Source organism: Trichoderma evansii, assembly GCF_050947405.1.
Source record: "Trichoderma evansii strain SZMC 28006 chromosome Unknown GGI43scaffold_7, whole genome shotgun sequence".
NCBI lineage: Eukaryota > Fungi > Ascomycota > Sordariomycetes > Hypocreales > Hypocreaceae > Trichoderma > Trichoderma evansii.
Genome location: NW_028145199.1, coordinates 1,198,019 through 1,221,120, shown reverse-complemented (window position 1 = coordinate 1,221,120; position 23,102 = coordinate 1,198,019). Strand labels below are relative to the sequence as shown.

Genomic DNA, 23,102 nt, shown 5'->3' with positions numbered 1-23,102 from the left:
CTGAAGCTCTTCGGAGCACAGAGGCGCGACACTGGCCGATGTCACATGACAAAGGCGCTGAGTCATCCACTCTCCAGCAGCTCCCCAGAGCCGTGCTTCAGCGCCCCACAGCAGGCTGCGCTGAAGTCGGAGGCCACTTTATACTTCCAGACGTGCAGCCTAGGCATTAGTCACATTGCGCTAGGCTGAACCGTCTTCAACACCATCTGTCAGCCGCTTGCTGGGCCGAACTTGACCCAAACATCATCCAACGCCGCCACGACTACCGGCTATCCTCGACTTCCAGCCTCTCGCGTGCCCAGCGCCGACTCTCCTTTACACTTATCACTGACGGCTCGAGAATCCCATTCACTCATTACCTACCAATCACAATGGCAAGCGGCGCGCAGTCATTCTACGAGCTCTACCGTAGGAGCAGGTAATGGCCAGTCTACTGCGGGGCCATGGCTTGTTACTAACTGGGTTCGCAGTATCGGACTCGCCTTGACTGATACGCTGGACGATCTGATCAGCGAGGAGCGCATTCACCCGCAGCTGGCGATGAAGATCTTGAGCAACTTCGACCAGGCTATTACCGAGGCGCTTCAAAAGAACGTCAAGAGTCGACTTCAGTTCAAGGTAAATTGCGGCGATCACCAGGGTTTACTCAAGAGGCGCAACGACGCTCTTATTATTTGAGCTGGGGCTGACGAGTGGATTGCAACAGGGGAGCTTAGATACCTACCGATTCTGCGACGAGGTCTGGACTTTCCTGATCAAGAACGTGACGTTCAAGATGGACAACGGCAACGTCTCTGTCCAGGCCGATAAAGTCAAGATTGTCAGCTGCAATGCCAAGAGACCTGGTGAGGGACAGTAAGGCGCGAATCAATTTGACAACGGGAGAGATTGTATAAAAACAAAACAGCAAATGGGGGACGAGACGGGCTCGAATAATCATGCACGGATGGCGACAGGACCGCCAGAAACGTGTGAAATGGCGTTTTAAGGCTTGCATTTGGGATACAGGGACAAGGGGAAATCGCTTGATTTATATTTAACAATTTGCAACTACCAGGAATTTGGCTCTTTTAACGAACCACCTTATGAAATAGACAATACAGATAATTATTTGCTTCAAAGTTGACGATATTGAAATTGATGTCAAGTCCCTTGTGCTCGGCACGTACCTGCAGCCACTGGCAGCACAAGAACCAGCATATTCTGCGGTGTCACAGCAGAGCCGCGCCACTGTGGCGGTGAATGCCGAGCTTGCGCTATTCAGTCAGAAGTGGCCAAAATAAACGAGACAGGATAAACGAGGTCGTTTCTTCAGATATATGAAGCATCACAACAAAGATGCATTCAAACAGAGAAAAGTAAATATCATGTAGACAAAGGCATGCCTATATCGCATGTAGAAATAAATGGAGATAGCTATGACATGTGCTCCGTAGACACACCCCTACGAACAGTGTCAGTCCCGCTTATTTTGTCCACTGCTCGCCTATGGCAACACAGAAAGCAAGCTCACTAAAACATTCAAGTTCCACTGTCTTGTCTCCCCTTAGACAATGTCAATGCTTCAGCTGTCCTTGCCAGCCTAGCGATAGATGCGTCTTTTGAGAATTGCCATTTTGTAACCCTCATTTACACGCCAGAAATCCTTTTTAACCAAAGCTTCTTTATTCAAACATCAAATCACATAAGCAAAATCCACCGCCCCCACATAACATTCGTACGCATGGACACACGCAAACGGCGGACCAAACCGCCGACCTCTCCGGCAGCCCAGCACCGTCACGACTCCTCTCACACTGACAAGAGCACTTCTCCCGCCGCTGAAAAGATGGACGTCGAAGAGTCTTCCTCATGGAGGAAGCATTGGATGTTTTTTGCGGTGGCGAGCGGTGCTTGTGCGGCGTTTAATGGCGTGTTTGCCAAGCTGTATGTGATTCCGTTGTTTAGCTTGTCATCCCCAAGCATATATATGTGCATATATATATCATTTCATCTTCAATCCATCTACCAGGGGAATGAGTGCCAATTAGTATGTATATATTAACTTGATTTATTACTTTAGGACCACCACGCAACTCACCACAAGCTTATCAAACGGCATCGCTCGTGGCCTCGGAATAGCAGATCACGAGAAGATTGTCGAAGTCGTTGTCCGCGCTGTAAGTCCCCTCAACCATTGAAAAATCTCAGAATGGACATCACACTAACATACCGCTATATAGATATTCTTCATCCTCAATCTCACCTTTAATGGCATCGTAAGTTTTTAAGCTACCTCTTATCTCTCATCTATTCTGCTCCAAATCTCACATGAACATTAGATGTGGTCGCTTTTCACCACCGCCCTCGCACGCGGCAAGTCTGCAACTCAAGTCTCCATCATGAACACCTCCACCAACTTCCTCGTTACTGCCTTCACTGGCCTTCTTATCTTCTCCGAGTCTCTTCCCCCGATGTGGTGGGCTGGCGCCTCACTCCTCGTCGCTGGAAGCGTCATTGCCGGCCGCAAGGATGAAGATGATGGCACCAAAGATGCTACAGCAGGCGAGCCGGCACCTACAGGCAGCAATCTTGAGCTAGGTGAAGACCTTGCTGGTGGTGAAAGATATCGTGATGAGGATGTCCCTGACTTGGGAGAGTTGCGTAGTTAGATCGCATGACGCTTTGCTTTAATCGATAATGATAGCATAGCATTTTTATGTCGTTGTATATACAAAGTCAAATAACGCTTCCATTGATTATTCCGTCTATCTTCTTTCCAACTCAACGCCCTCATCAACTTCCTCCTCATCCCCATCTAGGATGTTCCCTCTCCTTCCACGTGTCCGCTCATCATCAAATTGCCCACTGAGCCTTACATGACCCCGTGAAACGGTCAACACCGAGCTGGAAACCCAAAATCCCACTCTGCGAAGCGCGCTCCATAGATGCTCCTGTCCTTCTACGACATGTTGGTCATCCTTTGGATTCTCCGCCGCTTCTACCTTGAACTGGTATTTCAGACAATCTTTCACGGTGACTAAGCCGGAAAGCTTTCCATGATATTCAATCAGAATGACACGAGGTCCGATCTTTTGGAATAACTCCATGACGGTCTCCAAAGGCAAACGAGGATGTGCCGTTACGGGCGTGGCGTCAATGTACCGGCTGAAGTCAAGAGGCGATGAGGCCGCAGTGTCTGCGCGGAAAGCTGGCGTAACAGGGGTGATCGCAGGCGCCTGAGTCGGATGCGGAGAGAAAAAGCACTTTGCGTCTTGAGAAACAGATCGTTCACGCTTTGTTCGATCGATGGCATATCGCAGCTCGGTTCTACCAATGTAGCCAACCAATGTCTTGGAGCCGTTATCCAATACGATGGGGAACCCCTGATATTTATCCTCGGCCAGGAGCTCTTCGACATCAGCAACTGTCAGTCCATTAACAGTTAGCGACACGACAGAGCTTCGCATGACCTGAGAGACGGGAACGCCATAATTATGTTCTTCCTTGTTATCAATAAATGGAAAACCATTAAACCAAATCATGCGGTCGGCAATACCTCCCTTGCCAAACATCTCGCTGACAAGTTTAGTGACGCCGACAACAATCATTGTTGGGAGGATATATGTGAGTGCTCCGGTAAGCTCAAACATAATGACGACGACAGTCAGAGTGAGATGCATGATGCCACTCAGTGCTGCCGCTGCACCGAGGAAGGCATACGTGCCCGGCGTGATACATGGTTCATCCGGCTTGCAAGCAGCAAAGAAGGCACTGGTTGGGTTTGCTTCATATATGGCTTGGACAATGATGCCAACAGTGCGTCCAAACGAGGCGCCAATTGCCATGGAAGGAACAAAAATTCCTGCGGGTACTTTGCATCCATACGAGATAATAACCAGGAACACTCTCAGCACTGTCGCAAGGATCAGGGACACCAGATTCCACGCTCTCTTATCCTTATCGCAAAGCCCATGGTAGTTTTCGGCTCCTTCGCACTCGAGGAAGAGGATTTCCATGCTCTCAGTCATATCAATCTTGAGAAAAGCGTTAGGATAGGCGATGATAGCAGTTCCCGCTGCAAGGAGTGTCGCCTCCAATATAGCATATTTTGTTAGATACTTTTTGCGAAAGGCCTGCGCTCGCAGATTCCACTTGATCACAAAGGCGCCATACAACCCGCCGAAGATTCCAATTATGATGTAAAACACGACTTCGAAAAAATGCCAATCTCGGTCATATTTGACCTGGAACATGACCAGCTGGCCCGTTCGAAAAGGATTCATGGCAGAGAGAACTGCTGTGGCGACCAGCGCACAAAAATAGCTCCGCCACATCGTCTTGAGCGGGAAATAGCTGGACATCTCCTCAAGAGAGAAAAGTACGCCTCCGATAGGGCTACCAAAGGCGACAGCGACACCAGCGGCAGCACAGGCGCTGAGAATCTCGCGAGTCTTGGACGCATTACTTCTGTACTTGTTAAATAGCCTTGAAATAACATTGCCAGTGCAAACGGCATAGTGAACACTAGGCCCTTCCTTTCCAACCGATAGGCCGGAGGCGATGGCCAGCGGTAGGCATATCGACTTGATCAACAAGGTCCAAAATCCAAGAAAGCCCTTCATCACGAAGCCAGCAATGATACACTTGATCTCCGATATGCCAGATCCAGCTGCATATGGAGCGTACGACTTGACCAACGTCGCAGATACCAAAGCGAAAATTGTCTAGCGGCGAATTAGAATGCCTTGTCCAGCCGAGTTTTGTTCAGAATCAACGCATTACCTACCGCAAAGACAAAATAGATAAAGTAGTTGAGAGGGCCAAAGCCGGTCCATCGTTGCCACGCCTCGCAGCCTATAAGAATAGTCAGTTAGCCGCTTATGCACTAAATTACAACATTGGCATAGATGTTGAAGGAAATAATCACCATTATCCTCTCCCCAGCAACAAAAATTCTCGTTGAGATAAAACCCTGTCGTACAGTGACCCGTCTTGATATCTGATAGCCACTCCGTCACGATATTTAAAAACGCTGCATTAAGTCCAATTGCCGCTCCGATGATGGTAACGACGATCCATCCCTGCGCAGCATCGTAAGACTCCCAGAGTCGATATCTCCAACCGGGCTGCCCGAGCCTGTATACTCCTGCTGTGCGTGTCCTGCGAGCTTTGCGCCGTGCTTGTTCCCGTGCCGCATCTTGTACCCAATCTGTCGTAGCTCTAGAATCAGTCTCGTCTAGTTTTTATGGATATAGTGGGTTGGAGGTAGACTCCAAGACCGCATTCGCTCTCACCTATGGTTGTAAAATCCTACATACCACAAAAGTCAGCGCTGAGGTTTAAAGAGGGCCACACATAGATGTACATGTCGCTGTCACATGCGCTCTCTTGCTCACCTCATATCTCTTTATTTCGGCAATCTCCTCTTCGATCTGGCCCTCTCTTGGTGCGTTCTCGGCCGAAGCTTCGCCCTGTTCTGCATTGGAAACCGCAAAAGAAAGTCGAGAGCTAATGGACGGCCGTCGCGAGAGCGCCGGGCTGAGAGCGCCGAAGGCTGCTGTCTGTGAATTCATGATTCCGGTCCGCAGATCATGGCGATCGGTTGGCCAGTAGCGCAATCGCTAGTGTCTCGGCGTGTAATTCGATGTGATATGATGCGACTGCGACTGCGGCGACGTTGAGCTGGCTGTTTCCGCGTTTTGGTGTTGAAGGGTGTGTGTCGCAAGCTATGTTGTAATAATACTGAGCTTGGATAAGATTGACCAGCGTACCTTGCTGTAAGTGGTAGCTTTACAGGCACCCACTAAATGCAAAGCCCCTGCTGTAGAGCAGATCTTACAGCATGCCTGGCGGGCAATTAATAGAAGGCCGTAAGCACTGTACGAAGGCGTACGCACTGTGCATTTATATACCTATACCAATAATAAAGGTGGGCATGGCTGGAATTTCAATTATAAAACTAAAAGAAATCTCTGTATCTTGAGCTTATAATTTGTACTCCGTATATATTAAACACAAGTAATTCAAAATCCATCGTTTTCAACGTACAAGAGCGTGCCACGTTAAACTCAAGAGGTTGCTCTACCAGGCAAAGTCTCAAATCACGTGCATATTCCCAAGCTCCCCACTAGCCTGTTGTCCCTTGTCAACTTGGCATCTAATCGCAGGTGGCGCTACGTATTGGATCGTTCATAGCTTGCTGGCAAGAGAGCAGCACAGGCCAGATTCGCTATATCGCATTGCTTCGGTTTCTGCCACCTACAACGCCAATTCCCCCCATTTCTCACCCGCACATTCATTATTTCGGTCTATTAGCGATTATACCCTCAAGATGGTAAGCTGTGTAGCTCTGTGCAACATCTACACCCTCCTGGCGCAATCCCCGCGGTAACTAACAACCCGACTCTATCCAGGCGGCGCAGGTCATCTCCAACTCCGGTCACGATGATATGATTGTATGTTCGACCTTTGCCAGATTTGTTCCGACTTTGCTCAATACTGCTGTACCGGAAATTTTGCACCTACGCCCTTATTCGATGTTCGACTTCGAGCAACAGAAAGTCGAGGTCGCGCCTTGGCTAACTCTTGACTAACTATGACCCAATCTAGCACGATGCCGTTCTCGATTACTACGGACGAAAGCTGGCGACCTGCTCAAGTGATCGAACGATCAAGATTTTTGAGATCGAGGGCGAGACACAACGCCTGGTAGAAACTTTGAAAGGGTGAGACGCCGCCCCAACTCATACATCCCAACATCGCCCAATCCGAAAACGCAATTATTGACATCCATATCCTATATAGTCACGAAGGTGCTGTGTGGTGCGTTGCCTGGGCGCACCCCAAATACGGCAATATCTTGGCATCGGCTGGCTACGATGGCAAGGTCTTCATCTGGAAGGAACAGGGTGCTCAGAACAGCCAGTGGCAGCGAATCTACGACTTCCCCCTACACAAGGCCTCGGTCAACATTGTCTCCTGGTCTCCTCATGAGGCAGGCTGCCTTCTCGCCTGTGCATCTTCTGACGGCAACGTCAGCGTGCTCGAGTTCAAGGACAACAGCGTCGACCATGTCACATTCCCCGCCCACGGCCTCGGTGTCAACTCCGTTTCTTGGGCCCCTGCTACTACACCTGGCAGTATCGTCAGCAGCGCCCCGGGTCCTGGCGCCACCGGTAACCGACGATTCGTCACGGGCGGCTCCGATAACCTGATCAAGATCTGGACTTTCGACCCCGCTGCACAGTCATACAAGCAGGAAGGCGAGGCCTTGACGGGCCACTCTGACTGGGTGCGCGATGTTGCTTGGTCTCCCACTGTCTTGCAAAAGTCATACATTGCATCAGCCTCCCAAGATAAGACCGTTCGTATCTGGACTTCAGACCAATCCAGCGGTGGCCAGTGGGCAAGCAAAGTGCTTAACTTTGAGGCCCCTGTCTGGCGTGTGAGCTGGTCTCTGAGCGGCAACGTCCTGGCGGTTAGCTGCGCTGACAACAAGGTATCTCTCTGGCAAGAGAACCTACGTGGCGAGTGGGAGTGTGTCAAGTCAATTGAGGAGTAAACTAGAGAAAAGAGGATAAAGGCGAAGAAATACATATCTTGGTGTTATGATTAGGCGTTTTGTTAGTGAGCAGGGCACCGAAGGCAAGGACGCAAAAGAGGGAACAATATGGATAGGATAAACCTATCTATTTACAAGCCATGCTTCGTGCAGTGGGAAGAAGCAAGACAACGAATGTGCTGCCCATTCCCCAAGGGCCAAGTGGTCGAAGGGGATAAAGCCATTACAACGATATACAATAATTCTTTGGAAAGTCTTTAAATAGATGTTTCAGCTTCACCTTTGCTTTGACACAGAATATGATGCGCTTAAAATGGCCATTAACATGTTGATTGTTTGTCCCTCTAAATACTGGTTGCTTTGCGCATCGCCAGACTATTCCTTTATAAGTGCTTGTAAGTCAAAACTTTGTTACAACAGTTCAAAGACAACAAGACATCAAGGCTCATGCATTCAGAAGCCGACAACAACGGGCATAGTAAATGAGCTTTGAACATTGGAAGTGATCAAGCCATCTTGACGCGTTAAGAATGAACACTATCTCAAAGACATCAGCTCTTCGAAATGTCCCAGTCTTCAAACTATTAAAGGACGAGTTAATTGCAACACTCCTTTATCCTTTAATGGACATTTTGCATCAGCTTCTTCTAATCCTCGGTATTTCTACTTCCAAATACGCCTCCCAAGTCTTGATTCACCTCACATGCAAACTCCATTCACTCCTATGGTCAAGATGAACGTCGGCGAGCCATACATCTGCATCCCGGGAGTGCCCAACTTTCGTAATATCGGTGGCTACGCTATTGCCTCGGAAAAGAATAAGCAAGTCCGGCGAAATGTCGTCTTCCGTTCAGCTCTTCCCCGTCACATTTTAGATGACGGATCAGAGAGAGCAAAGAATAAGCTACAGATGCTCGGTATAAGTAATGTGTTTGATTTGCGCTCAGAAAATGAATTTCTCGACGTGCGAGCCTATGATTGGAGAAGTTGGCTTTGGTCAGACATTTATCGAGTATGTGTGCCAGTATTCTTGCCCGAAGAATACAATCCTGATTTTTTGGCTGATCAGTACTTGGAAAGCGGCTCTGGTCCCAAGGTATGTCAAATAACTCTTCTTTGATAGGATGGCAGTTGAGGCGTGGGTCTTTATAGTAGCTTAATTCTTCTTCACTGGATACATACTGATGACTTGATTCAAGGGGTTCGCTCAAACATTTGAGAAGATTCTTGAATCGGCAAGCCACCCCGAGAATAAAGCTCGGCCTTTTGCACAAATTCTCGAGCTCTTGTCTCGGAAACCTAATGCGCGACCTACGAAGCCTATGCTCATACACTGCGACCTAGGCATGGATAGAACAGCGGTAATCTGCGCCTTGATCTTATCGCTCTGCGGCGTAAGTGACGTGGATGTAGCCAAGGATTATCATCAATCGGAGATGGAACTGGCTTCCCATCTAGAGAAGCTTGCAGCAGAGTTCAAGTCACATGCCGTATTTAAATACGTCAGAGGCACTGCGGAGGATGCGAAGATTTTGTTTTCAGTACGGTGAGTAATTCTCTTGACCTATTTAATGCGATGACAATACCAGTCGAAGCTCTGGCTTATTTTTGTCTTTAAGGGAGTGTAACATGCTACGCTTTTTGAAGTCTCTCAGACAGAGGCATGGCTCGATTGAGCAATGTGTTATTGACCATGAGTTGCTCGATGGCGAAGGCATATCGAGACTGAGGGAATATATGGTTGTTGATGCCGCCACGAATCATTCTATTGCCAGTAAGTCGACATACACTCTTGAATTTCTCTCGCGTTTCATGATAGTGATAATTTGCTAATCTTGAACTATTCGTATGAAGGGGTATGGGACAAGTAGTCAGGATTGTGAGTAGCATAACGTCAAGATAGATCTTGAGTATTGCATTTGTAACTGAGTTTCGTAATTAACGGGATGTTAATATGTCATGCTTTATGTATTGAGTACTTTAATAAAAGGTTGCAGTCAAGAGAATATAGTGTAAAAGCAGCCTCTTAGTTTTAAAGAGTTAATTGTCCGATCGCACCATGTACATATACGTATTAGCCTGACCAGGACAAATTGCTGCCTACGCCTAACACATGAATATTTCCCTTCAGAGTTGCTTCATCCAATACGCTTCTTATCATTTCACAAATACACGTTTGAGATTGGCACATCAATTTATGGCGTTTTGATCTCAATCTGCTCTCCCTCTCGGAATTTCGTCAGCTTAGAAAGCCACTCATGGCAGCTTGCAACAACCATGCATTAAATCACAAAGTCATCGGCGCCAGACAGCCAGACAAACCCTATACTGATCGCAAGTCCACTCGTGTCGTGGCTCTCAAGCCCTCAGGCGAAGTTGCCGTCATCCACGTCAAAGTGGGAAACTACTATAAGCTCCCTGGCGGCGGCATCGAGGCGGGCGAAAGTCACTCTGACGCTGCTCTGCGCGAGGTTAAAGAAGAAACTGGGGCGATAGTAGCCTTGCGCAGCGACTATTTTGCCACTACTGAAGAGTTTCGCTTCCATCTTCATCAGATTTCTTATTGCTATTTGGCAGATGTGCTGGATAATACTGGGGAGCCGAATTTGACTGAAGAGGAGATTGCTGATGGGTTTACTCACCGGTGGATGAATATATACAAGGCATTGGAGGTCATGAATGCAGCGGAACCAACCACGGAATTTGGCTGTTTTGTTAAAGAACGAGATACATATGTCCTTGCCGTGGCTGCTAAGATCATTGAAGCGTCTGGGAACAAGGGAGGGCCATGAAATGAAATCATGGCATGACGATACAAAAAAATAAAAGTAAATGATATACTGTGGTTATATTTTTCCATAATATTGAAAACCTGGGATAATCGTCATTTAGATTCATCCTATTATTAGACACACCCACTACGACTCAATTATCGGATAAGATCACATTGAAGGAGCGTGTACTATCTACTATGAACCACCATCCTCTCAGAATCGCAGCCCGCAATTTCTCCTTCTCCAAAGCTACTCAAGTGTAGAGCAGAAACTTATTCAGCCTAGAATGCATTCTCGGTTACAGTCCAGTGCCAGCAGCATGAGCTGCTATGGTGATAGAACCAATAGCTTCGTGTCCATCAAAACGAGCAAAAGATCGGTGAACAAATTATAAACCAAATACATCATTATGCGATAAAGAGACGCGCTCCATTCTTTTCTTCCATATTCATTTTCTCCTCCATTTTCTTCCTGTCTGCCATCTTCAACTTCTCATCCATCTTCATCTTCTGATCCTTCTTCACCAATCTTCTCTCTTCATCTTCTCTTCCATATTCATCCTCTTATTCATCTTCACCTTCTCATCCGTCTTCGCCTTCTCTGCAAAAGCAGTCCGCTCAGCATCCGTCATGGGAGGCAGCCCCAGCGCCTGTCGCCTTTCATCTTCATCTGGACAGGTTGGGCAATCGCAGTCCGAGGTGGATTTCAGAAATCTGCAGCACCCAGCAAACTTATTCAGCTTGTCAAAGATGTCCCCGTCGCAATTATTAGTACTGATGTTGAATAACCCTCCTGTATAGGTACAGCAGGCTTGGGTGTATTCTGGAATAAGTTTTCCGGCGGCCCAGCATTTGCACGCTTCTGCGGCGGGGAAGAGACCAGCAGTTGCGAGTAAGATGATAGAAATCTTCATTTTCAAAAAGATGTAAATTTTACTAAATTTACTGTGGATGTATGAGTAAGTCTTTGGTAGAAGAAGTGAATCGATGCCCCAAATCCTGTTCCTCACGCAGCCTTCTCTCTCATTCTTATACTTTTTAAGAGGTGCAATCTTCTATCAAGCCGCATATGGCAATTCAAAATTCTTAATTTTATGTGTGAATGCCTTTTTTTACCGTCTGATTGGTGGTGTTGGTACCATATCCAAGAGTACGACAAGTTGGTAAGATGACGCACTTCTACCAGCACATGATACTCTTTAGTAACAGAATAATGATTGCCGAGGAATGCCCACATGTTCAAGGTCTCAGAATAGACTATTTTATTTGTAGTTTATCATCGTAACCTTTCCAGTTTCATACTTATACCGACTTATCCCTATCTTAATAATAAGTACCCGGCTACAAGTCAGTAAATAGATTTTACTACAGCATAGAATACTTCATCCACGATGCATTCATTGTAGCAAGTACACCTAAGAGATTCGCATAGACAGTATCAGTATACACATCATGTGATTTCCTGAGAATGCATGCAGTTATCCTAAATCTGATTTGTATAATGACAAAATTAGAAACATGCAGCATTCCTCGCAATGTAAAGCACAAATAGCAATATCTTACGAGTGGGATTCCCCGCGTATATACACGTGGTGTATTCACATTGGATGGTATGTCAAAAAAAAAAGGATGCTCGTCATTCACATACCTAATACGGAGCAGAAACTCCCACTCGAGGCGGCCTTGACGCACTTGCTTCGTATGGTATAGATTGAAAATCTAAATAACGGCCGGCTTTTATATATTTATAACTACGGTATGAACGAACCAACTCCCATAATGAATCGATAGAGTGCCTGAATGCTCTTAGTCTCTCATAAAACTCCTAGTCCAATAAATTGGTAGTCTCCATCTCCGTAGATTCGCCATAAGAATACCAGAGTAAAAACGCCAACGCCAGGGTGTAAATTGCCCAAACATGATCCCCAGTAAAGAAAACAGTTTAAACGCTCTTGTTGAATCTAAGTCGCCAAACTTCATCATTTGCAAAGTCGCTATTCGAAAAATCAGTCCCATCGAGTGCTATTGTCGAATTCGCTTTAATAGGGGCCTTTTTATAAAGCGTAAATGCTGTGTGTATATCGTTTCCATAATGCTTGGCAATAGAAACCCCGAACCCGGCTATCTCTCCTACATATTTCTTCATCGTGAGCATTCTTCTATGGAAAAAATGTATAATTTATGCCACTTACCTAAACTGATGAGCATAAAGTTTCTTGTTGCAGAAGGAGGCAACCCATAGGAGCCGACAACCAACGAAGTGAGAGGGCAGAATACATAAGGCCACCAAGAACCCCAGCCAAGGCTATTGTAGATGGAAGTACGAAGAGTATCTGCCGATGACGAAGCTGAATCCAAGATATTTATCAGATGAGAGGCTGTTTGCTGAGCGTGAACCAGTTGTTCTTGGTGGCCTTCATGCTGAATCAGTAAAGAGTCGGCTAATCCTTCGAGCCTCTTCATATCCTGCCAATTATGCATCAGCTATCCCTAATTCTTTGTTAAACTTGGCCAAATCTATTCAACTTACTGTCTCTATTTTCTGCTGTCTCAATGCAACAGCTGCTGCTATAGATTGTGAAAATTCCTACCCATTTGCGGTCAGAGAAAAAATGTTGAATAAGGAAAGAGAGGCGCCTCACAATTTCTCTATGTAAGGATGTAGATGAGGTCACTGCTGCAGCGAGTGCTGATAGGATAACATCCACTTCAGTGGTAATTCGCTGTGTAGCTTCTTGTAAAGCAGATTCGTGTGAAGATACCAAGTCGTGGCTCTGGGTTTGCGTCACATCGACCAGCATTGCGAGTAATATTTGTAAATTCTTGGCGTCTTCGAGTCCGTGAGTGATAAAGTCCGTTGACTGCTACAGATGTTGTCAGTAATCTATGCCTAATATTGCTTGTGAAAAATATACCTGAACTCTTTGGACAATCTGTTCCCTGAAAAATGTGTCTAGTTCAGTGAAGCCATTTTTTAAGTCATTCATCTGGGGCTTTAAGTTGGCCGTGGCAGTTTCGACCTCTTGGAACATTTGACTCAACGATCGAAATCGCTCCCCCATCTCTTCTTCAAGCTGAGTAGTCAGCCTCGCGAGGATGTCAATCAGTCTCTGGTGAAGTCGGACATTTTGATCTAAGATCAAATTAGCCATCTTTCTTGCCCAATAGGATGCTAACATATCTACCCTTTTCATTATCTGCACGAGCGGCTTCGCAAAATCGTAATGTTTTATGGCGATAGCTCACCCAGGTGTTCCATGCCGAATCCGATTGTGCCAGGCCTTCGAGGCAGTGGTCAATCTCTGCTGTCGTTACATGCAGCTGTGGCTTGGTCGGTGGAGCGATTCGCGCAAGAGTTGACTCTTGAAACTTGGAACAAACAGAGGGAATAGCGAAGCTACCTCTTTCTAGGTCACATATGGCTAAGCTTGCGGCATATGAGTCAACAAAGTCTCGAGCAGCTCTTCCACTATCAGTCAAAATTGTTGCATCATCTCGTCCGTCAAGTAACTGGCAGTTATTAACCAAAAGACGAGCTGCAATACGGTGACATAAGGGCTCTGATTCCAACTCTTGAAGCTCATCAAGCGCCATAGAATACATCACAGGCAGCTTTGAGGATTCTGAACCGAAAGTGCTAGCCAAGTGCTCTCTAGAAGGCGATGGGCCTATTGAGCTGCCAAGTCCTAGACCCAGGTTAGCCTGATTTGCATACAAAGAGGTGAGCAGGACTCGCTATTTATCCGCTTGTTGCCTCCCCATGAGAAGCTTTGCACTCCATTAGAAAGAATTAGAATGATTTGAAAACTCCAAAAAATAAACACCAGAGCCGGTGCCATATTCCACTAGCCAGCAGCCGAATTCCCTATGCCTGGCAGATAAGGGCATATAAACGCAAAAGGGGATGTGTGCCGAAGAAGTTTAAGCCCCTGATCCAAGTGTGGATAGATTTTCCTTTTGAACTGGGCCTTAATATAGGCAGCTATGAAGTTGTGGCGAAGAATATCAGAAATTGGCTCGCAAGGGTAGTTTTCGGCGATATATGAGAGGAATCCAGTGATGGGCCGCAGATGGACTCGTATTGTTTGTGCATGGATGCCGGTTATTCTTCTCCCAATTGGTTCTGTTTGCGTGTTTGGCAACTCTGATTTTCTACGCAAGGCATGTTCAAAATACGGAGAAGGCAGATAGACATGGAAAACTTTGGCAATGGTGATTCATCGAACTCGTGATTGCCGGTTTTCGACATTGCCAGTCGTACCTGCTGCAGGCAAGCGGGTGCACAACGGGCCGGCCTCTTTCATCTCTTCACTTGCATAACCTCATTAAGAGCGTTATTTGCACTGATTGCAGTTAATACGTGCAGCTACGTAATGCTACAAAAGATTTCAACCTCAACAGTCACGCCAGCATCTTAAGCGCTGAAAGAACAAACTCGGCCTCGCCAGTCAGGGGCTTCCTCATCCATCAAATCAATTACTACTGTATGCGGAGGTCAACTCAAGATTTTTGCATTGCATATCGCGTTACATCACCACTCTAAGCCGATCCAACGTCTCTGCTTCCTCTGCCCTAGGTTTGACGATAACCTTGGGGAAATATTTCGGCTCGAGGATATGAACGGGCATCACCCGATCATTCTTCTCAGGAACGGAAATGCTACCGCCTTCAGGTGAGGTCAAGTCAACTGCATGGATAATCATGGCCGCAAACATGAGAATCTCGTTGGTTGCAAAGTCACGACCAGGGCACAATGTCTTGCCACCACCAAATCCACGAAATGCCGCTGGATGAAACCCATCACTTCTGCTCTTTTCTTTAAGGAACCTGTCCGGGTTGAACTCTTCAGCATCTTGGCCCCATATTGAGCTATTAGCATGGATAACGCCTCCAGAGATCTGCACAACAGCCCCCTTCTTCAGGAAGTATCGATCAGCCAGCATCGTGTCCTCTTTAATCATGCGAACAGAGAAATTCTCCGATCCAACTCGCAGGCTCTCTTTATAAACAGCAACGAGCGTTGTACATATTTCTTTGACCACTCCAATGCTCAGCGAGTCTGGTCCAGTGCGTTGGCTACTGATCTCCAACGCCTGGCGGATCTCCTGGCGCGCCTCGGCGAGAAGTCTTACATCCGCAAATATTCGCAATACTACCCAGAATGTTGTGGTTGTCGTATTTACGATACCAGCAAAAAGAAAGGATAGAGCTGAGCGAGCCGTCATGTCTGTGCTCATGCCATGTTCTTTTTCTATCCGAGCTCTGCCCCTTACAATCGATGACGCTGATTCTAAATGGCCAGCTTCCAAATACCTACGGAACGCAGCAGACAGCTTCTCTCGGCCGGTATACGCTTTGGGAGCAATGATGGATGGTAATATTCCAATAAGCAACCCAGCAAGTCCGTGATCAAATGCCCAGAAGGCCTGCTCCAAGTCGGGGTCTTCAGCAATGGGATTACGGGGTCCAAAGAGATATTTCGCAGTGCCAACGGCTACCATATGGCGAGTCCAGGTCAAAAGATCAATAGGCTGAGGGGTATCGGCGACCCTATCAAGGGATCCAATTCTCTCACGTAACTGAAGGCATAATTCTTGCGCGGCTTCACAGCTCAACGTATTTACATATTCACCTGGGCCCAGGGAGGTATACACCCAGTCATGGATGTCAGCAAAGAATCCCCGTGGCTCGCCCGGTTCTGGATCCAAATTTTGGCCAATTACATGATAGGTCCTCTCATCAAGCCCAAGCACCCGCTGGGTTATCTCTGGCAGCAGAGGTGACATGGATAGCGTCTTGGTATTACGCTGAACGCTAGCGGCCAATGAGGGCTCCGTAACGACATAAATTCGAGATCCCGGCACAGGCAAAGTCAAGATGGGCTCTTCGGGGTAAGACAATCTAATGGCTATTAGTCCAATGTCTCACATCTTATGAGAGTCTAGATTCGATGCTAACCCAAGCTGCTTGATATATCGACCGCCATGCAGCGCCATGCCCACTAAATGGCCTATGAGAGGAACCCATGGCTGAACAACTATTGGCTCGCTTGGATGCAGCCTTTTTCCTGACGTATAGCGAAGGACGAAAGACAAAGCTAGAAAGCCAACGGTGACGGTGGTAACGGTGGCCAAATTGATAGGCCAAGCCTCAATATCAAACAGCGCCATCATTCATACCGGCGCTGGGTTGATCTGTGCAGTTTGTTCGTTCAACAGGCGCAGGTTATCAAAGAAACCAGTGGTCAATGGAGTTTTTCGATATTTAATTGCTCTTAGATGATGATTTCCATCTATATCTGCGCTTCATCTTTGAGCTGATGGACGTCGCAGTCGAAATAAGGCGGGGTTGCATCCTACGGGAGCGTTACGGAATCGGGATGCCCAGTCTACAATTGGCCAGCTGCTAATTCCTTCACGCTGCTTCGGGGGGTTTTTTCCCTAACTAATGGGCTTCGCCGAGCATATAGACCTAATCTCTATGATTGGTTCCCCGAAGCAATGAACAATATGAACTGATGAACAGCCCTCGGCGCTTGTGAAAGAAGGAAGCTTATGGCTGTCCCAGAAATGAGGCTCACCCTGGGTGCTTCTGCTCACCCGTGATGACTAACCCCAGGCTTCTATAAACGGCAGCAGGATTCGATTCCTTCATTCAACAAACAGATGTTCCGTCTAGAAAAACATCACGCCATGTTCCCTGCATTCTCTATACGCCGTATCCGGTATCAAAGCGAGTGTGACTGGTCATTGTGATAAGTGGGGGGGGAATATGGCTCAATTTAATAGAAGTGGAGGTGAGGCGAAGCCCTGATAGTAATAGTCTCCGAGGCGTGCCTGTAAACCCTGCTTCACCGAAGTTCTCTCCGCTTTCGCACTTCTTCTCTTATTTTTCTCACATGCGCTCTTCTTTGGGAGGCGTACCAGGTGTCGTTCTTTTTTCTCAGGTCTTAGGAAACCCTATTCACTGCGTGGCATGCGCTGTTACTAAATAGGGGGTCCACTTGAGGGCATTGCGTATAACCCCCTAAACCATTCTATTATCAAATCATGAACGCCACGATCACGAGAGCATTTTGCGGCGAGAGAAGAAGGATTCCTGGCTTCAGCATGCCGAGATAAGAAGAGGACACGTGAAAGGAAAACAAAGCTCAACCAAAAACAGAAATTCAATTCCATGATTATTCCCGACCGCCTCCCCTAGCGTACATACGAGAACAAGCTTGATTGCTAGTGCCGAAGGTCATTATCTCCCCACTACTGCTGGGTAAACCCGGAGCTGAGGCCATATTGCTCCGGCCCGGTGTGGACGGCCACAACGCCGGGACGGAGCCGGATTTGCGGAGGGAAATGTGTACACAGGTGGATAAACAGTGGTCTTGTGGCCATATCGGCTACTTTCAAATCCGGTGGTGTGAGCGGCTGTTCAAGGGGTGCAAAGGGACGTCAGCTGCTCACGATATCATCTACCAGCCCGAGGAGTGCAGCGATTGTCTTCGGCGCAAAACTCTCCCTAAACCGTTTACTTCCAAGTAAGCTGTCTCGGGCAGTTCACGGTTCTGGTTGGCTGGCTCCTTTTCGGTGTATTAGCCAAGAGTCAGAAATCAATTTCAAAAAGCAAAAAAAAGGTTCGATGTGTCTCATCCTGGCTACGTTTATCGACTGCTGCAGATCGGAGACTTTGGTGAATATGGGAAATCGACTTTATATATCGGCATAAGCATAGTTCAAACAGCAAGCGATGAGAGGATGATGATGTTATACAGCTATTTTTGGAGCTCATGAGCGATAGAGATATCTTTTACGAATTCGGCAACTCCAGCCCTCATGTTGATAGTGGCAATAGACAAAGCGTTTGCCATATTAGGCACCACACAAGCTAATTCATAGCGTTGACTTATTACAGGTCCATAAATCAGACTGTTCTACATAAAAGTCGGGCAAAGTCACGATTTATCCAGCTCAACAGCCCCAGACCAAAGCTAGGGAAGATCTAGACTTGGTGCAACGCCCGCAGATGAGATTCGGATATATGGCAGGCGGGCCGTAATATCTGGCAGCTGCCAATGCTGCAGATTGTGGAAAGCTAGTAGTAGTAGTGCTGGGCTTGGTCTTTTCAAGAAGCTTCCACGGCACTTCTACGAAAATGTTCGTGGATCTTGTCTCCATCATCGTCTTTGATATTTTTCCCTGGGAGATAGACTTGGCATAGAAGACAATTTTCCTTAGATATGAAGCAAGTCAGGTGCAAACAGGCCAAATGGCTGTTCAGGAAGAAAGAAGCATCTGGGCATGGGTGTCAGTGTAGTGGTGATGTATACTCGGCGTTGCATATCGACTGCGGCTTCGACATAAGGATCGGTAATTAGGATATCGCTAACACTCTGCAGCCTGTGCTTCCTTTTTTTTTTCCTTTTCCTCTCTTTGTTGCACGAAACTGCGGGGAATTATTGCCCAACCCTTGAAAAAAACACAACACGAACGGAATCCGGGCGATGGGAGAAAGAGAGGCAGTCACATATTGGCGATTCGCGCAGTTCTGGGCCGTTTGGAGTGGTGTTGTGGATCGTGTTACAGTAGTCGCTAATGCCAGCCGAGCCCATTCGTGCATCTGAGAAGCAACGGGCCAGGTTGAGAGTCAAACCGCATCGAGGCATACTCCCGGCATGTCAGTTGGCTCTGAGCGATGAGTTTTGACAGAAAGTCTCGGAGATGCCTTGGAGATCGGCCTAGACGGCGCATGAAAACAGAAAACAATGCATCAATAGCCGCCAACAGAGTAGCGTCACATGGCCCCGTGTCGGATATAGCAACTGGTGCTCGCTCAGAGAAGCCCTTGACCGTCACTCTGCATTGTGTTACTGCTCAGCTCTTGGGTTAATCGCCACAGGCGAGGTGCGGTGGATAGGAGGCGAGCTTCGCGATTTGGGGCTAATTTTTGGCCTTTTCTCTTGGGAATTTTTCTGGCTTTGAGCTCGACGACTACCCCGTAAAGCACATGCAAGGACCTGCGCATTTATGTATTCCAGGGGGGTCGTTGGTGGCATTTGTCCAGTGTCAGCAGTGGATGGGCCCATCTTAGTGACTGATGGCATCCCTAATGTTGCTTTTCTTATTCGATGGTGGCGAGACCTGGGGATATCAGAGCATATCGCCAACGACACAGCAACCGTCCAAAAATACTTAAGAAAGCAGCTTCCCCGTAGTCTTGGAGATGCCAGACGATCGCGGAGAAGGGGAGCGGTCGCGACGAGGTTGCGAGATGGCGCTGGCGCAGAGGCCGTCACTATCGCCTGATGATATGGCCACTTTTTTTTATATTTCCCGAAGAGAAAAAGTCGTGCCACCCCTTGGCCTAACGGGGTAGCAATAAGCTGCGATACCGAGGCGCCGAGTGCGGGTGTGCGCCTGGCCAATCAGCGCGCGGCTGCGGCGCCTCTGCTGCTCCCTTCACCCTCCCGCAACCTGGCAGATCGTACGATATTTGCCCAGCAATTTTTTTCCTTTGCTTCCCACATGCATGGCATCCATGGCGCAGGGTCCCCTCCAAGAGGATCCCCAAAGGGCCGCGTCTGGACCGCCCGGCGCCTCGTTGGCTGCCCCTCCGCGCAGCAAAAGTCAGGCCATTTTCATCAACGACCACAGCCGCTGGTAAAAGGCTATCTTGGGGCATTCGCAATTCAGAATTTTTCGCCGCGCCGCTGCAATTCGCCATCTGCCTGGCGTATACCCGCAATGACAGGTCATGTTGGCTCACTTCGCAGCGCCGCGATCCCGGCTCTCGCCGAGCACAGTCGCTCGCAGGCTGAGAGGCCAGACGAAGGGTCCAGCTGCTGGCTCCAGAGCAGTGGCCCCAGAGCAGTTCTGTAGGGGACCTGTAGGGCAGAGCCGGGAGCCAGAGCCACGGGAACCCCCCCCAGGGCGCCGTGGAAAGCCAAAGCCGTTGGGAATAGTGAATGGTGGTGGACGATTCTGCAAGCGTTTTGGCCTCGCTTGCATGGCCTGACTGCCTCTGTCATATCCACCACTGCCAGCCGCAGGTCCTAGCGCGCCCGGGGCCTAGACGAGAGCAACCGGTTCCTGGAGCGGCATCCTCGTAGCAGCTGTGCTAATGATGGCTTGCGGTCGGTTTTGACGTTGCAGCGCCGTCTGCTCTGGCTTCGGAATGGCAGCCGTCGTCGCGGCGTTGCCCGACAGAGGCACCCGGAGCTTTGGCCTGTACTCCCCTTCTAGGCTGGGGAGGGTACCTTGATGTAATGCCATGCTGAAACTTCCCGACCCCATATATTACTATTACTATACCTGACCTTTGATGCTTTGGCACGGCACGGGGGCCTTTTTGCACGTCGTCGTCCCAAATTTGCATATCAATCTCCCTGGCGTCGCTTGTTGCACATGTTGCTTGTACATCTACGGATGCCACGCCTTTCCACATAACCTTGTCCTCGCCATATACTCTCTCATACGCACACGCAAACGTACACACTTACATTCAAACATCTACTACCTCGTATATTACCCATCTGCCCATCCATCTTCCTTTATCTGCTGCATACCGCGGAGCTGTGCTCGTCTATTCTATCCCGGTCCGAGCCACCATTCACCAGCGCCTCCTCGAGTTCGGCCTCCAGGTACCGAGCGCCACCACGAAGCAGGCCTTCTGATAGTTGGACAAGTTGCTGTCCAGCCCTTTTCCCACGCCGTGACCCCCTCCAATCCATTTCTGCAGCGGCTGCAGAGCGCAAGTGCCTGATAACTGACGCCGCACGCCGTGCCGATCTGCGGATGCCATTGGCCTCTCTCGGCGCGCATCTCTCACGCCACCTGTAGGGTTCTATTAATCCCAGCAGTCCGTCAAAGTCCTTGTGTTGCATCCGGCTGCTGCGCTGGGCATGGAACAGGCCTTCAACTATACTTCGCTACCCAGCCGCCGCGTACTCAATCTGCCGGAACGACACCTCAGCTCCTCAAACTCAGTCCAGACATCGCCTCCACGGAAGCCCACAATGGACATGTTCAACTTCACAACCGCAGCCTCATCTTCGGCAATTCCTTCATATGCCCCAGTGGCCAGCAGTAGTACCGCCAACAGCGGCCGCAACTTGGGCGACATGACATTCTCCCAGCTAGCGTCGCAATATGGCAATCGCAATCATCCCCTGCAGTCGATCCTCTCTCAGGGCAAGGAGCATGAGTCCAAAAGGATAAAGGTCGAGTCGCCGCACTCAGCCTTGGACTCCATCGACTCGTGGCTCCAGTTTGACGAGGAAGCCGATAAGTTCGGCAGCTTTGAGATTGACTATTCCAAGCAATACAACCCGGCCAACCAACCAAGGTGAGTCGGCACAAAGCGTTTCTCTTCTTGCTCCATCACTTTTCTGACAATTTTTTTTTCTTTTATGAAATCAAGGCCTGCCACAAATATGACACCTGGTCTGGGCAGTGGGCTGTATGCCAATCCCACCAGCCAGTTCAGAGAAGAAGACTTTCTCGATGATAGCGCCTTTGATCATTCTCTGTCCGAGGATGACGACTTATTTGATACGATGAACCTCAATGACCAGCTGCCCAAGATTGACACGCAGCCCTCGACCGAAGCCCAATCATCTAGGAGCCTGTACTCCACGCCATCAATGGGCTGGGAGAAGCCCCAGACGGGAATTAACCCAGGCGCTGTTTCGATGGCGGAAGAGATCCCGAGACGCATGGGCAGTGATGCCTGGGATGCCCTGCCCCAAGCTGCTGCCAACTTTAACCTCACTCTAGAAGAACGCCGCCGGCTTCTCGAAATCGCCATGGGCCCCAGCCGCATGTCAGCCTTTATTTCTCCTAATCGATTCAACACAGGATACGGGGCTTCTTCAATGCAGCCCAGCATGAGCCAAGATTTCGGTGGCTTTGGCTTTGGCCCGAAACAGGGGATGAGCCACGTGGGAATGTTCCAGAGAAACAATTCCACCGACACAACCGCCTCTGGAATCTCCCAGCCCAACCGGGATCTGAAACACAAGCACTCGAAGCACGACACGCCACCCAAAATGGTGCCCGCGAAACGACCAAGCACGCATTCGGAAAGCAGCAGCGTGAGCAAAGAAAAGACAAAGTCTGCCGATCGCATTGCACATAACGACGTTGAGCGGAAGTATCGGACCAACCTTAAGGACAAAATCACTGAGCTGCGCAATGCGGTGCCAGCACTGCACCAGGTGGCTGAAGGAGAGCCAGATAGCGCACAAGGGATTGCCAAAGTCAGCAAGGTCAGTAGTGATACTTTGATATTGTGATGAAATAGTTTTGCTTACTCTTATGTTACAGGGCACTGTACTTACAAAGGCAACGGAATACATCCACCAACTAGAACAACGCAACAAAGACATCATGTCGGAGCATAAGCAGCTCGCACGAAGGCTCCAAGCATTCGAAGCACTCCTAAACGATTCTATGAGAGTCGACATCATGCCCAGTCATAGCATGGCACTCTTTGACCCAAGAGGATTCTGTTGAATTATTGTATCATTATCATACGTTTTTACATATCGATTCGAGTACGATTGCATGAAAACAAAAGATACAGAACTGTTTTTTTGTGGAAAGTTTTTAACCAAACTTTCCCCTGGCGGGCATTTCATTTTTTATTATGTCTTTTATTTTTTCCTTTTTTTTTCCTTTTTTTGATTATTCTGCTACGGCCGCCACCATTTACAACCACTACATACCTCTCTACTTTTCGGCGTTATGGTGAACATCTTTTTTTTTTACAAAACATGGCATGAAAATCAGACAAAGG

The 23,102-nt window shown here is 48.3% G+C and overlaps 11 protein-coding genes across 11 annotated transcripts; 7 read left to right on the top strand and 4 right to left on the bottom strand.

Annotated features, from left to right (window-relative positions):
- The first annotated feature begins 219 nt into the window (after positions 1-219).
- GGI43DRAFT_353012 (transcription initiation factor IIA subunit gamma) lies at positions 220-1,000 on the top strand. The gene is made up of 3 exons (XM_083202290.1): positions 220-418; positions 471-618; positions 707-1,000. Exons 1-3 carry the CDS (start codon positions 372-374, stop codon positions 857-859), a joined length of 348 nt encoding a protein of 115 aa, XP_083061842.1. The 5' UTR covers positions 220-371; the 3' UTR covers positions 860-1,000.
- Positions 1,001-1,273: 273 nt separating this feature from the next.
- GGI43DRAFT_352970 (uncharacterized protein) lies at positions 1,274-2,699 on the top strand. The gene is made up of 4 exons (XM_083202289.1): positions 1,274-1,926; positions 2,063-2,159; positions 2,223-2,258; positions 2,322-2,699. Exons 1-4 carry the CDS (start codon positions 1,724-1,726, stop codon positions 2,649-2,651), a joined length of 666 nt encoding a protein of 221 aa, XP_083061841.1. The 5' UTR covers positions 1,274-1,723; the 3' UTR covers positions 2,652-2,699.
- Positions 2,700-2,747: 48 nt separating this feature from the next.
- On the bottom strand, positions 2,748-5,555 carry GGI43DRAFT_382965 (chloride channel; the record flags this gene model as incomplete). Its single annotated transcript, XM_083203312.1, has 5 exons — positions 2,748-4,706; positions 4,769-4,836; positions 4,964-5,218; positions 5,277-5,292; positions 5,379-5,555. The coding sequence occupies 5 exons, from the start codon at positions 5,553-5,555 to the stop codon at positions 2,748-2,750; spliced, it is 2,475 nt and encodes an 824-aa protein (XP_083061840.1).
- A 550-nt stretch (positions 5,556-6,105) lies between these two features.
- GGI43DRAFT_402797 (GTPase-activating protein SEC13) lies at positions 6,106-7,822 on the top strand. Its single transcript, XM_083205721.1, has 4 exons — positions 6,106-6,316; positions 6,396-6,437; positions 6,592-6,707; positions 6,787-7,822. The coding sequence occupies exons 1-4, from the start codon at positions 6,314-6,316 to the stop codon at positions 7,541-7,543; spliced, it is 918 nt and encodes a 305-aa protein (XP_083061839.1). The 5' UTR covers positions 6,106-6,313; the 3' UTR covers positions 7,544-7,822.
- Positions 7,823-8,004: 182 nt separating this feature from the next.
- Positions 8,005-9,650, top strand: GGI43DRAFT_402790 (tyrosine-protein phosphatase). Its single transcript, XM_083205720.1, has 3 exons — positions 8,005-8,639; positions 8,743-9,089; positions 9,163-9,650. The coding sequence occupies exons 1-3, from the start codon at positions 8,247-8,249 to the stop codon at positions 9,374-9,376; spliced, it is 954 nt and encodes a 317-aa protein (XP_083061838.1). The 5' UTR covers positions 8,005-8,246; the 3' UTR covers positions 9,377-9,650.
- On the top strand, positions 9,448-10,586 carry GGI43DRAFT_352943 (NUDIX hydrolase domain-like protein). Its single transcript, XM_083202288.1, has one exon. It carries the CDS (start codon positions 9,802-9,804, stop codon positions 10,333-10,335), a length of 534 nt encoding a protein of 177 aa, XP_083061837.1. The 5' UTR covers positions 9,448-9,801; the 3' UTR covers positions 10,336-10,586.
- Positions 10,587-11,500, bottom strand: GGI43DRAFT_352936 (uncharacterized protein). The gene has a single exon (XM_083202287.1). The coding sequence runs from the start codon at positions 11,228-11,230 to the stop codon at positions 10,838-10,840; it is 393 nt and encodes a 130-aa protein (XP_083061836.1). The 5' UTR covers positions 11,231-11,500; the 3' UTR covers positions 10,587-10,837.
- A 455-nt stretch (positions 11,501-11,955) lies between these two features.
- On the bottom strand, positions 11,956-14,567 carry GGI43DRAFT_352804 (uncharacterized protein). Its single transcript, XM_083202286.1, has 7 exons — positions 14,053-14,567; positions 13,502-14,002; positions 13,232-13,449; positions 12,959-13,180; positions 12,847-12,903; positions 12,509-12,782; positions 11,956-12,446 (listed from the first exon to the last, which is right to left on the bottom strand). Exons 1-7 carry the CDS (start codon positions 14,153-14,155, stop codon positions 12,259-12,261), a joined length of 1,563 nt encoding a protein of 520 aa, XP_083061835.1. The 5' UTR covers positions 14,156-14,567; the 3' UTR covers positions 11,956-12,258.
- A 1-nt stretch (position 14,568) lies between these two features.
- GGI43DRAFT_352803 (cytochrome P450) lies at positions 14,569-16,895 on the bottom strand. The gene is made up of 2 exons (XM_083202285.1): positions 16,275-16,895; positions 14,569-16,217 (listed from the first exon to the last, which is right to left on the bottom strand). Exons 1-2 carry the CDS (start codon positions 16,487-16,489, stop codon positions 14,843-14,845), a joined length of 1,590 nt encoding a protein of 529 aa, XP_083061834.1. The 5' UTR covers positions 16,490-16,895; the 3' UTR covers positions 14,569-14,842.
- Positions 16,896-20,328: 3,433 nt separating this feature from the next.
- Positions 20,329-21,146, top strand: GGI43DRAFT_352769 (uncharacterized protein). The gene has a single exon (XM_083202283.1). The coding sequence runs from the start codon at positions 20,628-20,630 to the stop codon at positions 21,066-21,068; it is 441 nt and encodes a 146-aa protein (XP_083061833.1). The 5' UTR covers positions 20,329-20,627; the 3' UTR covers positions 21,069-21,146.
- GGI43DRAFT_352786 (helix-loop-helix DNA-binding domain-containing protein) lies at positions 20,980-22,935 on the top strand. The gene is made up of 3 exons (XM_083202284.1): positions 20,980-21,650; positions 21,726-22,572; positions 22,631-22,935. The coding sequence occupies exons 1-3, from the start codon at positions 21,208-21,210 to the stop codon at positions 22,817-22,819; spliced, it is 1,479 nt and encodes a 492-aa protein (XP_083061832.1). The 5' UTR covers positions 20,980-21,207; the 3' UTR covers positions 22,820-22,935.
- The last annotated feature ends 167 nt before the right edge of the window (positions 22,936-23,102 follow it).